The sequence below is a fragment of the Haemaphysalis longicornis genome, unplaced genomic scaffold, assembly GCF_048455015.1.
Source record: "Haemaphysalis longicornis isolate Haplotype H1 unplaced genomic scaffold, Haemaphysalis longicornis Haplotype H1 scaffold_1, whole genome shotgun sequence".
NCBI classification, from domain to species: Eukaryota; Metazoa; Arthropoda; class Arachnida; order Ixodida; family Ixodidae; genus Haemaphysalis; species Haemaphysalis longicornis.
The window spans coordinates 93,186,086-93,201,260 of NW_027526203.1; the positions used below are offsets into that span (position 1 = coordinate 93,186,086).

Sequence of the window (15,175 nt, forward strand, 5' to 3'; positions counted from 1 at the left end):
TTTGTACCTTGTTCTTGACGCGGTTTCTTGCTTTCTCACGCAGCTTCGTACCGCACACCTGGAATCTGTGGGGACTTGTTGCGTCTGTGGCCTGGCGGATTTTTTTCTTTCTAGCATGGCATATTGTCGCAACATCAGGTTGGTATGCATTCGTACCTCTGAAGTCCATCCGGGGAATTGTCTCGCGACATGTTTTGATTTGATTTGTGTCTGTCTCGATCTATGTTCGAGTCTTCAATTGCGCGTACGAACCTTTTAGTTTAGTGTGTTTTGTGAGTGCAGTCGAGTAAGTCTCTAGATTTTTTTGTGTAGTTCATGTATGTTTTTGTTTTGTAAATGGTTCAGCAGGAGTGGCTGTCTCACATAGAGCCAACAACCTTTTCAAACGTTGTGTTTTTCTGCTTAAAGGGACGCTGAAGTGATTTCTAAACAATGCGGGATTACGAGCGCAAATTGTAGTCCGGAGTCCCTGGGCCCTGTTTCGACAACTCTGAGCACGTTTACGCGAATTTATTTAGTAGAAAAATCAATTTGAAAATGCTGTCCTCCTCTCTGCACTCTCGCCCATTTTCTGTGGCGTTTTCGTGTGACGTCAGCAGGAGAGGAGCTGGCAATTGGCTGCGCTACTGCACGGCTCGCCGACCTTCCGCGACCGAGTCAGTCGGACCAACGTTTAGCCCGCCGGCCGCCGATGGGTCGTCGCAATTCACTCGATCAGTTGAAACTAAGCCACAACACGTTGGGAATGGAAGAATGTGCCTTTCTTTACTTCGTTAGCTTGTACACTGTATCTAGCTCCAAGTCAAGGTCGCTTCACACAAGCGCACATGACTGGTACGCCAGTAGGAAAATATAAGGCCTCTTGAAGGGGGAGAAGAGTCAGCGAAGTCAATATAGGTACTAAGGAAATAAAATCAACTGATATTTTTACCGTACAGCGTAAACCTAGGGTGCGGGAAGCACTTTTTTGCGCTGGGCGAACAAGCACAGCGGTCAGCAGCACGACTACGCACCTGCGAACGCTTTTCCGTCTACGAAATGCAATTCCTAGACGTGAGCTATTGTGGAAACTCGGGGGACGCTTACTGCACAAGCGCAATACAACAAATAGTCACCTAAGCTGCTTGAAATTCTAAAACTAAATAAAAGTGTAAACTGGTTTTACATTATATACCTTATATTTCGATTGACGGGCAGCTCCCGCGCGTGGCCTAGTGGTCTGGAGCGCTAGGTATATCATCACATATGTTTTGCCAGTAGCAAGTTCGAATCCTCGCGGGTGGATGCTTTTTTTTTTGTAATTAAACTTTTTCGTTTTTCGCCGATGTTTTCTATACTGAGTTCATCTTTTTTTGGGCCGCAACGTTCATTGCTCCACGAACTAGTCCAAAGAACTCGCGCAGGCTGGCACTGGCGCGCTAGCGAGTTCTCGTTGGCATGCTGTTGCCATAAGCACCGACGGCTTGCGGGCAGCGGGCACAGGCCAGAATCAACAGACCCTTGGCCTGGTGCGAACACGCTTTTTACGATAGAGGCATGAGTGAGGAAAGCTCCAAATATGGGGGAAAAGCGCATGTATTTGAGCATCTGCGGGGACGCGGAGGGCGTTCATGCACTGCGTAGGCCTCAATGCTACGATTCCAAGCCGTCCTGGGAGGCTTATCTTATGCATTTTACAGCCGACAACATGGCTGAAGTGCGGTACTACGATTACTGGGATATTGAAAATGCCCATCCAACGACACCATCGGATGTCAAACATGTTGTTTTACAGAACCGAAACCGAAACCGAAACTTGTTTGATTGCTAACCTTGGGCATCGTCCAATCACGGTGCCCCCTCCTCCCAACGTCACAGCTTAGTTGGTGCGGCCGCCGCAAACCGCGCATGGCAGTTTTTCTTCTTTCGCGCTTTGTAAAATAATTACCGATTTGTCAACCGGATAAACGATGAAAAGTGCTAATTTGAGCCAGTCTACGCAGTGCAAGCAAAAACGGGAGCTTGACAAATTCACTTTAGTGTCCCTTTAATAAACATGCTCAATTCGTGTGCTAACACGGCATGCAAACTTCTCTACATGCTGACTTGACTAGTGTCATTTTTTTGCCTACGCTTTGCCCTGTCTCCTTGCACTGTTACAGTGGTGGCCGTGGATGCAGTCCGAGCACACATCACGACTAGCCAATTGTCACACCATTCTTGAATGTTATTCAGATCGTGTTGTGGCGTTGAACCTCTCGAAGTAATGTCAGGAGAACCACAAGGGTGTGTCCTCGGCCCCCTGTTATTTCTCATCTAGATTCCAAATAAATGACCTGCCCCTAACGGTGTCTTGCGAAATCCGCATGTTCGCCGACGATTGTGATTTACCGTACGATAGCTAATGCTTCCGATCAACTAACCCTACAACACGATCTGAATAGCATTCAAGAATGGTGCAGCAATTGGCTTCTCAAGCTTAGCCCCAACAAATGTAAAATTGTCTCATTCACTCGCCGCGAAAACCCTCTCCTATTCCCATACCAATTGACTAACACCCCTATGGAAATAGTACAGTCTTTCAATTATCTAGCTGTCACACTGCTGCCGATCTAACTTGGAAAGCGCATGTTACAAATGTTATCCCATCTGCAAACAGGTATTGGGTTTCGTGAAGCGTCATATGCGTTGCGCACCACAACACGTAAAACTGCTCGCATACACATCCCTGATCAGGCCAAAACTGGAATACGTGTCAGCTATATGGATCCCGCTTCAAACTTACCTAATCAATGACCTCAAGTCAATTCAAAATTGCTCCGCCCGATTCATACATTCCTTATATTATTATAAGATTAGTGTGTCATCCTTAAAAGCTAAATCTGTAATACAGCCACCTTCCCCCTTCGACGCTGCATAGCCACCCTTTCTCTGTTTCATTCGCTCCTCAACACCGTCTGCCATGCGTCATCGCACCCCCCCCCCCCCCCGACGTGCATTTCGCACCGCACCAGCCACCCCAAGTTTTCCGTTACCGCGCTAGAAGTGCTGCCTTCTTTCCCCGTGCAGCGAAGGACTGGAACCACCTCCCAAACCACGTCGTCACAATCACCTGCCCATCTACCTTCATTAAAAATGTAACCAGTCCATCGTAAGTAGCGCTTGAAACGGGACACAGAAGAGAAGACACACTACGGCGCTCCTGCCGTCGTGTGTGTCTTCTCTTCTGTGTCGTTTCAAGCGCTACTTACGGTGAATCAAAACCAACTAGCCCAACTGTCAATTTTATTGAAATGTAACCAGTCATCTCTGTCAGTGAGCCGTTATGGCAATGTTCTTATCCCCACTATAGTCACCCCTTATGTGGCAATTTTTTTATACCTTGTATACCCGCCCCTTATGTAGCAAATTTTCTTGATGTCCTGTATGTGGCAAATGTTCTTTTCAAATTCAAATACATTTTATTTTGTACGGAAATATACAAACAAATTATTATTCGCACTTTCCAGCGAATATAGGTGGCGCGACGGGGTATCCAAAATGGAGGACGGGGCAATGATCGGGACGTCGCGTAAGCGCGTCCGTCTTGAGGAAAAAGCCGATCCGAGCCCATTAGTGTCTCTCCAGACCGTCTTTTTCCTTGCCGATGAGACACGAAAGTGCTTTGTCGAAGGCGCAGCAGTTTATAACGCCAGTAACACAGTGTTTTGCGGCATCAGGGAGGCCACCGATGACATGCTGAGCCTGGAGGGATTGTGCCTGCAACCGAATGGCGTCAAAAGCCAACCGCACTGTGTGAACGTTTGTTGGCACTGCAGGTTCTATAGAGGATGGTACACTTCAATCCATGCTCGTAAAATTGTTCAAGCACACTTTACGAATATTTCCGAAGCTCCGGCTGCCTTCGCCCGAGGAGCCGATCATCTACAAACAGCTTAGGTAAAAAGGCGCGCGGCGGCGCCACCGTTGCTGGGAAGTGCGAATACCGGCGAGGGTCCCAGAGTCTGACGACCCTGTATTGACCCTTTGCAAAATGGCCAAATCGTTGGCGGAAAAGCAGGGAGCCACTCTGGCAACACTGTGCACCCGCTTCGCCGCCATTAGAAAGGAAGCGAAAAGGCTGCGAGCACAGAGTTTCTATGGGGTAGCTACCGTCCACCGTCAACGTAATTGCATACGCGTCGTGGGGCAACAGACTCGTGAAGCCGTGGGCGAAAACGTGCAACCGCAACGGCGTTGCTACGACCTGCTTCCTTTCTAATGGCGTCGTCGCGTTCACCACCAGTGTTACCACCACTGAATTCTCAGTGTTGTCCGCCTTTTTGCAAAGGGTCTATATGCACCCCTTATGTAATACCCCCTGCCATGCACCCCTTATGTAATACCCCCTGCAGTATACATGCGCTTTTCGGCGACCTGCGGAGGTTGCGCTGCACAAGCTCCGACGACCGGTGAGAATGTGCCGACCGCGACCACTGCAGTGCGGCAGGTGTGGCGGGCTGGACCACGCCACCGCGAGAGGAGGTGCTGGCGATGCGGGGGTTCCCACCTGAAGGCAGCGTGCAAGGCCGCGAAGCCTCATTGCACCAACTGCGGGGGCCCCCACGTCGTGCTCGACCACTCCTGCCCGCGCTGGCAGGAGGAGCGCCGTGTGTGTGCAGAACTAGCACGAGCCCCGGCGCCTGCCTCTCGCTTTGACGTCCGTGCGGCCCTGCGAGCGGCCCCAGCCGACGCCTGTCGCTCGCGCTACGATGCGCCAGCAGCCAGGCAGCAGCAGCGACGCCGCCGGGACGCAGCAGACAGCCAAGCGACAGCCCAGCAACCAGGCAGCCCCGGCGCGGTCGAAGCGAGGTCGGAAGAGCGGGTGCAAGCAGTCGCCCTCGCAGGGACAGCCACACACCGAGCCCCCCATGGCTAGGAGCCGCCGCACACAGCCCCTGGTGCCTTCAGTGCTGCAGTGGAACGTCAATTCTCTGCGACCGCGTCGTGCGGAGTTGAGTGCGTTTCTGCTGCAGCACGAGCCCCATGTCGTGGCTCTACAGGAGAGCTATGCGCGAGTGGGAAGGGACGGCTCGGGCTACATCGGCTATCACAGCCCCACGGCGTGATAGCCGTGATAGACACCACGCCACACACCTCGGCGGTGGTGTGTGGCGACCCGTCCCACCTCACTGTTTGTGAAGAACGATGTGCAGCACGCAGAGCTGGATACCAGTGCGGTGACGACAGTGGTGCAGGAGTGAGCTGAAGTTACGTTAAGGCTCAGTGCGGGTGGTGCAGACATTACACTGTGCAGTGTGTAGGTGCGCCCTGGTCAGCGCTGGGACGCGTGCCTCCTAGATCGGCTGGTGTCCCTGTGCGCAGCCCGCCATCTCCTCTGTGGTGACTTCAACGCACACCACACTGCGTGGGGAGATGGCCGGATGGACGCTCACGGTGAGCATCTGTGGGACGCCATGCTGCGCCTCAACCTGTCTGCGCTGAACACTGGTGAGAGCACCTTCTGGCGTAGCAATTGCGCAGCCACCGCCATTGATGGCGGTGGCTGCGCAATTGCCTATTGTCAGCCGGGGTTGAGGCTACCTGGAGGAGGGAGCCCAGCACGTGGGGCTCCGACCACTACCCACTGCACATCGCACCACCCGACAGGACAGCCAAGCGAGCCGCACTGCACCACCCACTGGGACCGGTTCCGGCGCTGCCTCGCCGAGCAGGACCTGGGACCTGGGAGAAGGAGCCGAGCGGTTCCGGGGTCTGGTTTGCTGCGCCAGGCAAGCCACACAGAGCTTCACAGTAGCCGAGGGGGCCACCACGCCGGACCTGAAGCTGCTGCAGCTGCGGGCGGTGCGCAACCACGCGGAGAGGAAGGCTCAGCGCTCGGGGGAGCGGGCGGACTGGACGGCGTACCGGCGAGTGGATGCGGCGTGCCGTCCTCACGCCAACCGCCTGAGCCGGCATCGCTGGGCCGAGCTATGCGCCAGCTCGGAGGCCGACCCACGCTGCCGCCGCCTCTGGGGCATCTTCAACTCCATCCTGAAGCCCCAGAGAAACCGCAACCCCCTGGCTGCCATGGCCATGCGCAAGCAGGCCAGCTTTGTGGAGTTGGCCGACCTCTTCGCTGCACACTTCCTGCCGCCACACCAGGTGGATTCAGGGCCCGCTGCTGCTGTTGCTGGGACGGGGGAGGTGCACCACCCCCTCAACAACGCCCCCATCACAGAGACTGAGCTCCGCAGTGCCCTCCGCAGCTGCAAGCGTAAGTCGGGCCTCACCTACCAGATGATGCGCAATCTGGATGAGGTGGGGTTCGGCCGACTCCTGGCCGCCTACAACGTCATATAGGACACGGGCCAACTGCCACCTGAGTGGCTACTGGCCATCTTGCGGCCAATACCAAAGCCAGGCAAGGGCCTTGTGGCAGTCACGGCGTACCAGCCTGTGGTACTCACATCCTGCGGCTGCAAGCTGCTCGAACGGGTGGCACTGCGGAGGATGGAGGCCATCGCTGCGGAGGAAGAGGCCATCCCCGAGCAGCTGACGGGCTTCCGGAGGCACCGAGCAGCCACCGACTCCATCGTCGACGTCGTGGCGGCCCTTTAACACGCCAGGGCCACCAAGCAGGTGGCGGCCCTGGTGCTGCTGGACGTGAAGGGAGCCTTCGACAACCTGCAGCGTCATGCCATCTCCCTGGCCATGGAGGAGGCTGGCATTGCGGGCAAGCTGCGGGGCTTCGTCGAGGCGTTCCTGACGGGCCGCACTGTGCGCAGGTGCAGGTGGGCGACGCCCTGTCGGCCCCCCGGCCGGTGGACGTGGGCACCCCACAGGGCTCCGTCATCAGCCCCTTCCTCTTCAACCTGGTGATGGCAGCCCTGCAAGGCTGCCTGCCCAGAGGAGGGGGCCGCCAAGTGTACATTTCTGTGTACGCCGACGACATCGCCCTGTGGGTGCTGGGGCCCAAGGGTCAGGGCCGAGCCATTGTACGGCAACTGCAGGCGGCCATGGATGCAGTCCGTGCCAAGCTGGCGGGCGTTTCCTACAGCTGTCGGCGACAAAGACAGACGCCATGCTGGTGCATCCGGACGCCGCCGCCCGTGGACGGACCCGGCGCCTGACCATCGATGGCGAGGATCTCCAGTGGAGGACCAGGGTGCGGTCCCTGGACCACTGGCTGAACTTCCGGCAGGCGGCCAAGGAGCTCCGAGCCAGGGCGCAGCTGGCCACCACGGCAGTGCACAAGATGGTGGCCGGGACAGCGGCTGCTCTTAGCGGACGGCCCTCCGGCTGTACAGTGCCTCGGCGGTGGGTCTCCTTTGTACGCGCTCCCACTGGTGACCCGGCGGAAACCCACCTGGCGGCAGCTGGAGGGAGACCACCGCAAGGGGGTCCGCGCTTGCCTCAGCCTGCCCCAGAGCTCGCCTTGCGAGAAGACGTTGGCCGAGGCGGGGGCGTGAACCCTAGAGATGACAGCTGACTTGCGGGCACTTGGCCAGATTGACCGGCTGCGACGCGCCGAGGGGGGCGGTCCGCTGCGGCGGCGGCTGAAGAGCCACCACCACTCGCACACGGGGCGCGTGCTGACCCGTCCTCAGGCCGCAGCCCGCTTGACGAGGTTCAGCGACGATCGAAATGCGGCCTCCTTAGCAGGCACACCTGGCGCCTCTCCGAGGCACCTGCCACGGGCGCTTAACTGGAAGCACACGAGCACTCCAAAAGCTGCTCTTCTGGGCTGGTCCCTGGCGGGCCCGGCCAGCACACGGTCGGAGCCACGACCCCTTGTCGACTGGCTCTTCTTGTGCCCTTACGACCATGGCAGCCGTCCCTGCGGCGGACGCTGCTGGCCTTGCCGGATGAGCGACTGGCTTAAGAGACCCCTCCTGTCTGAGGAGACGCCGGCCCACCTGGTGCTTACGCCTGCTGCCTCGGCCTGCGGTTTACACCTGCCGCTCTCGCCTGCTGTTTACATCTGCTGCCTCGGCCTGCTATTCCTGGGCTGCCTACCTCCGGTGACTACAAAGACGCGCTGGACTGAAGGTGTGTCGTGGACTGTGCGTGTGGTGTGGTGCTGCTTCGAGACGGGAGAACTGTTACGGACTTTGCGAACCTTTGTTGACTGGGGGCGAGTGTTGCTAACTTTGGGGATGTTCAGCGGTTGTCCAAGCGGTTGTCCAAGCTCGGCAGCGGTTGTCCAAGCGGTGAGGCTCGGTCTTGAGGAGGGGGGATTGTGGCGACCCTTGGTTCCCTACGCCTCGCCTGCACATGTTTTCGCGAGGTGGGAGCCGCCATTTTGGGCAGCCGGTGCGTCACGTCAGTGGTGACCTCTTCGTGACGCCGTGCGCGCGCCGAACCGGCTCGCCGCGAACGTGTGCGCGAGGGCGCGGGGGAAGGAGGACCATTTTGGCACCTTCCTTCGCGCCACCCTCTCCCCGACCTGGGGAAGATCTCCTCTCCCCTCCTAGCTGACCTGCGGGACGAACGAGCGCTCCGCCGGGAGTCGACTGGGCGGTTTGGTCGGAGTCGGTTGGCTCGGCAGTGCCTACGCCGAATGCCCCGATGACGGTGAACCCAGTTGGCTCCACGGACTCTGCCGAGAGATTCTGCCCTGATCGGTCGTTACGGGACTTTGCTCTCGCGGCCGTCATCACGGCCCTGCTCTCGCGGCCGTGATGACGGATATCGAGGTCTGAGCCCAGCGGCTTGAGTGAGCGACAGGAGCCACTGTCTCCCCGCGAGCGATAGTCGTGTTGTCTGGTATATTGTCACGGAAATAAGAAGAGAAGTATCGGTCCAATCTCCAGAGAAGAAGACCCAGCTGTGCGGTCTCCCTCATGGCCGACATCGTGTATGTAAATACATCACTCGCATCTTCCATGGTTCATTTCCTGCGTCCTGCCGTCACGTAACATGTTTTGGTGGAGGTTGCGGTGTTGATCCTCATTCTGGCCCCCGCTTCGCTTCGTCTCGGCTACTTGAACATCGCTGAAAGGCTCCTGGATTGCGTCGGCCCGCCCCAGCCCCCGTGAGCCATGGACGCACCATTCCCCAGCCCCGCGTCCCCAGCCTATGACCTGCCGAGATAAACCGACGTGACCAGCCGCGACCTACATAGAAGACGACGCCGTTCCCCTGCCCAGAACTTCGGCGCATCTCCGAGGCTTTTGGACGTTGTTTCACCGTGTCGGCGGGCATTGATGCACCGGGGCTGGGACCATCATTCTCATCCGTGGCGGCAAGGAGTTTTCCACTTTTCCTCTCATCGCGCATTGTCACCGCATCTGTACATATCCGACGGCCTCGACCGGGACGGTCGCTTTCGACGAGGAGGATGTGTCACCGAAATAAGAAGAGAAGTATCGGTCCAATCTCCAGAGAAGAAGACGAAGACCCAGCTGTGCGGTCTCCCTCATGGCCGACATCGTGTATATAGTGTAAATACATCACTCGCATCTTCCATGGTTCATTTCCTGCGTCCTGCCGTCACGTAACAATATGCCCTGTATCTGCCAGGCAATAAAGCCTCCTTTTGGATTGCCGGAGCCTGTCTACCGCATGTGAGTACCCGAACCCGTGCGTGAGTCTTCGGATTCCGCAGGGCTAGTGTACGGCGCGTAGCGTTCTCTAGCGAAGCTAGCCAGGGTCCTCTGCTATCCCGTACGTTAGCCCACAACTGACACTTTCCGTCGAAAAGACAGCTATTCTGCCTGTGGCCAGTGCTTGGGGCCGCCGCCGACTGGCGATGTCTCCAATCGCATTACAACTCTGCGGGCGACCTGTACGCACTGCCACCTCACTTCGCGTGCTGGGATTAGAAATTTATGCGTCTGGGTCAGCGTCTATTTGGATACGTTCCGCTCGCCAAAAAGCGGGACAGATGCTCCACCTCATCCGACGCATCTCACAGAAGTCTGGTGGCTCCTGTTCCAAAATGGCCCGTGTATTGGTGCGGTCTGTACTCCAGCCTCGGCTTGTTTACCAGGCACAATTCCAACACCTGAACCAGGCGGAGTGGGCTCGACTTGAGGCAATTAACCGAGCCGCAATGCGGTTCGTCCTCCCTAGGATAACACCGATCCCTGCTCTTCAGGCTGAAGCTCAAGTTAACACCTTGGATGAGCTTGTCCATCAGCGTCGGTCCGCCCGCATGCATAAACTCACCTTTGTTGCTGAGGCAGCGGCGTTAGGAAATTACATGGGTCGTTCACTACCCACATCTCCATCCTGCGTCGTTACCAGGACACCTTGGCTATACCACCAGGTGACCGACAAGAGGCCACTAACGCGACTTCACAATCGATGCAACGGACATACTGATACGCTTTTCGCGGTCGCACAAGAACTGGCGGCTGAGTCTCAACCCCAGGTGGTGCAGGCATTTTTGGACGCTGGGGCAAGGACTACGTGGTGACGACAACACTACAATGTCCTTCCCACCCAGAGGCCTGTCAAAGGTGCTTCTACGAAACACACCGCACCCTGCCGTCTATGCTGGCTGAGCTTACTGCCATCCGGGACGGCTTGCAAGCACTAACTCCTGCTCTTCATCAAGCCCCTGGAGGTACTACTTTACAAATTTATACAGACTCCACGGCGGCCATACGTGATTTACGTCGAGTGAATAACAACTAGGCTATCTTGAGGGACATTCATGACGTACTGGAACGTACCCCTGCCCTCTGCGGCTCTCGTGGGTCCGGCGAAACACGCTTCCCGCTCACATTGCGGCGGATGGTGCCTGCCACACTGCATTTGTTCCACGACCATTGCCTTTACTGACATTAGATACCCCAGGACAGTTTTTACAAAGGAAAGAAGATCTTCGTCGCGCCACACGAGCTCTAATTCCGCCGTGTGGAACGGACCTCCCTAGTCGCCTCGCTCGCTGGGAGGAGGTCTTGCTGCGAAGACTTCGTGTTGGTGTAGCCCTATCTCCCGCTGTTACCAGGGAGTGGCCACCATGGTACCATGCCCCGTTCGACCAGAACTGCCCCTTTTGCACGGCTCCTGCCGAAGATGCCAACACAGAACATTTGCTGTGGACGTGCCCTTCATTGCAAGCGGCAAGAACACGACACCTTCGAGGCACAGGCCTCCACCCTGGCAGACCACCTGACCTCCATCGGTGGATATGGGGACCCCACCACCGCTCCCTCCTTGCGTTTCTTCGCGGAACGGGAGTTAACCTATACTTGTATTCAGATGAACTGCGAGCTGGGCGTGTTGGTGGGAAAAGCGCTACAGTAACAAGGACAAGCGAGTACACGGGAAAAAGCGTCAGTAAAGCGCTTTGTCCCGTGTACTCACTTGTCCTTGTTACTGTAGCGCTTTTCCCACCTATACTTGTAGCATAGTATTTATGCCAACGGGCATACTATCGCAAAAAAAACTGCGTTACCAAGCAAAAAACCGTTCTTTGTGAATACCCCCGCCATTGTAACTGATGTATACGTCAGCGCGTGAAAATGTGTGTGTGGTGTGTCGGCGCTCCGCTTTGTTTGCAAGTTTCCCAGATGTTGTCCCCTGTACGTGTATGTAAATAAAGCAGCTGTAACCGGTGCCTTCTGACCGTACGCATCGCTGATCTGGAGGCCCTTAAGCGCACGTCTTCGCGGCCCCCTCAGTTCTGTCCAGTCAATTGGGAATTTGTTAAATGTAAATGCCGAATAATAAAAAACACGTGTGCGCAAGCATGCGATTTTTTTTATCACCCTCAATCAACAGATAGGGAACAGAAAAGTCGAAACTTTTTCTTGCCATGCATTTACTGCCATAGGCGACATTTTCCACCCTTTGTCTCGAAACGTCTGTTAGAGGGATCACGGATATCTCGAAATGTTGACAAAGAGGACAAAGCAACATCTACTGCAGGCAACTGATAAGGTCTCGGTTAAGGCTTAGCCCCCATTACGCGCCGAACACCGTTGCGAACGGCAAATTTACGCGGGGTACGCGCTGTGTGCGGCCATTCTCCCGTTAGCGCAGTGCTGTCCGAAGCCTACATCTTTTATATAGCTGGACTGACTGAAAAACATTTATTTACAGAAGTTTTTACACGGAGGGTGGGAGCGGTCCTTAAGGGGCCGCCCCGTACAAAGACTAGGTGGGCTCCCCCTTACGGGAGCCCAATGGCGTCGGCCGCGGTCCGGGCCCGCCCGACCAGGGCCCGTTGGGCCGTTAGGTCAGAGCAGCCGAGTAGGGCTGCCTCCCAGTTCTCCCGGGAAGGGTTGGGTAGAGGGGGTAGGTTTGGGGTTTTTTGGCACGCCCACACCACGTGGAAAATGTCAGAGGAATCTTCCTCACAGTGCGGGCACTTCCCCGTGCAAGCGGGGTCGAAGTGTTTTAAGATTGCCGGGCACAAGAGAGTTTTCGTATAAAGGCGAAGGAGGATGCGCTCTTCCGCCTTCGTGAGGCCCCTACAGGGCTTGGGATAGACGGCATGGCCGGATTTATAAAACTGTGTGACCTCCTTAAAGGTGCAAGCGGGAGTAGGTTCTAGGTCCGGATCGGTGGGAGATGAGGATGGTGCCCGGAGAGTGAGCGCGCGGGCAGCGGCGTCAGCCACCTCGTTATCCTCAAGGCCCGTGTGAGCCGGAGCCCATATGATCGTTCGATTCGTGGGGGCACCCAGGTAGTTACTGTTTTGCAGAATTTTGTAAGCAAAGTACGGAATGCACCCCTGTTCGATATTGCGGCAGGCACCCCTTGAGTCGGTGATAATGACCCGCGAGTCCTGATCTGCGGCGGCTAGCGCGATGGCAATCTCCTCCGCGTGTGTAATATTGTGTGCGCGGAACGTGAGTCCGTTCACTGCCGTGTTTTGGTGGATGACCACGGCCGTGTACCAACCCCCGTGGTGCGGGCCGGAGGCGTCTACGTAAAAAACTCCGTTTTTTCGACCATCGTGGCGAGCCAATGATTCTGCCCGCGCGACGCGTCGGCCACTGTGGTCATCTCGCGTCATGTTGGCTGGAAGAGGACGCACATGCAAGGCGTATCTCCAGACGTCGGGAATTTGTACGCGCTTTTCCGTATGTATTGGGTGATGGATGTGTAGTCAGGCAAGAAGGCGGCAACCCGACGGCGTTTTAGAGAGTCTCGTGTATTGATTTGTCAAGTGCGCCTCACGCAGCTCCTTAAATGTGTTCACCATTCCCAGGCCTAGAAGGCGCTGGTTGGAGGTGTGGAGCGGAAGGTCGAGAGCGCGCTTGTAGATTTTACGGAGAATGACCTCGAGTACATTCTCGTCAAACCTGCGTAAGTGTAAGTATGGAGCCGAGTACAGGACTCGGCTGGTTACGAATGCATGCGCCAGCCGCAAGGAATCTTTGCATCGTAACCCCCCGTGCTTAACCCGGCGGATCATCCGGCCCACCTGGTCCCCAACTTTACGCCATTTGGCCCATGTTGTGTCTGCTCTGCGATGTTTGTGAATGAAGAGCCCCAGTACTCTGATCTCATCGCTGTGAAGGGATGAGATCAGCGGACCTGTGAAGGTCCGCTGTGGTTGGTTTTGGTGGTGCACTTTGGTGAGGGGCGTATGTGCACGAATTCCGATTTGGACGGGGAGCACTGAAGGCCACAACGACGGGCGTAGTCGTGCACGACGTCCGCCGCTTGCTGCAGGTTAGCCTCCATGTCTCCTGGTGAACCGTGTGACGCCCAGATGGTGATGTCGTCGGCATACAGCGCATGCCGGATGCCTTCGACGTTCGCCAGCTGAGCAGGGAGCTTTATCATTGCCAGATTGAACAGGAGGGGCGAGAGGACTGCTCCCTGTGGGGTCCCTCGCGTGCCCAATTGGTAAGGGCCGTGTTCCATGTCCTGAATACGAATATATGATTGTCGGTCAGTGAGGAATTGCTTAATGTAGTTGAAGGCATTTTCGCCACAGTCCACTCGTGAGAGATGTGTTAGAATAATTTCGTGAGTCACGTTATCAAAGGCCCCCTTCAAGTCCAAAGCAAGCACAACTTTGTCACTGAGAGGGTACTCGACGGGATTGAGGATCTCACGATCGAGCTGGAGTAAGACATCCTGCGCGGACCGGTGTGGGCGGAACCCGAACATGGTGTCTGCAAATACATTTTTGTTCTCCAAAAACTCGGACAGCCTGTCGCGCAGCATCGTCTCTATTAATTTTCCCACACAAGAAGTAAGAGAGATGGGGCGGAGGTTGTCCGTGTTAATGGCTTTGCCCGCTTTGGGTATGAAGGTGACCCGGGCGGTCTTCCAATCAATCGGGAGGGGTGTTTCCCTTAGCCAAATAGAGTTGAAGTAAGCAAGGAGCATAATGTAGGCAGAGTCGGGAAGATTGGCAAGTAGTTTCACTGTGATGTGATCACGCCCTGGTGCCGTTCCTCGCCTCATTTTTGCTAGGGCCGCCTTTAGGTCGTATAGCGGGAACGGTTGATCCAGCTCCGCGTTCTCGCTACCTGCATACGAGTACGCGGACCCTCGGGGGTCCTGTTGTGTGCTTAGGTATTGGTCTCGCAGTTTGCATGCCAATTTTGTCGTGTCCCCATCGAAGCTGGGAATCGCTCGTTGGAGATGCTTTTGTGTCTCTGTTCGAGTTTGGGTCGGATCGATCAAGGCGCGGAAGAGGCGCCAGGTACTCCTACTGGACATTTGTCGCGCGGCCGTGTTGCATCGGTCCACCCAGTTAGAGTCGGCGAGCTGGGCCGCGTACTCCGCCGCCCGATGGGTGAGCTCGGCGATGCGAATATTCAGTTTTCGGTTGTGTTTTTGTCGGCGCCACCGGCGGACGAGGCTGTGCCGAGCAGCCCAGATGTGGAGGAGGTAGTTATCCACCTCCGGAGTCGCATCCGAGAGTTTAATATGGGTTTCTGTGGAGCGAAGGGTCGAAACCAATTGTTGGGACCAAGCGTGGTAGCCTTGCTCCTTAATGGGGGTGGAGTTAGTGTATGTTTGCCTAAATTTAGTCCAATCGGGTAATTTTGCCTCTGCGTAAGCTCTTGCCAAGGGACGGGAGCGAATGGTGGTGTTGAGTATGCAGTGGTCGCTGCCGAGGGTCTCCTCGGTGTTGATCCAATCTGCATATTGGATGTTTTTTGTGAGCGTAAGGTCCGGACATGTGTCCCGGGTCACGGAATTACCCACGCGAGTTGGGTACGCAGGGTCGGTGTGAAGAGTTAGGCCCAGCGTGGACATAAGTTCCGCCAACTTACGTCCACGCCGCTCTTCA

At 56.1% G+C, this 15,175-nt stretch overlaps 1 protein-coding gene across 1 annotated transcript; it reads right to left on the minus strand.

The window, feature by feature from the left end:
• Positions 1 to 12,085: 12,085 nt before the first annotated feature.
• On the minus strand, positions 12,086 to 13,211 carry LOC144164950 (uncharacterized). Its single transcript, XM_077695166.1, has one exon. It carries the CDS (start codon positions 12,932 to 12,934, stop codon positions 12,086 to 12,088), a length of 849 nt encoding a protein of 282 aa, XP_077551292.1. The 5' UTR covers positions 12,935 to 13,211.
• Between the last annotated feature and the right edge of the window lie 1,964 nt (positions 13,212 to 15,175).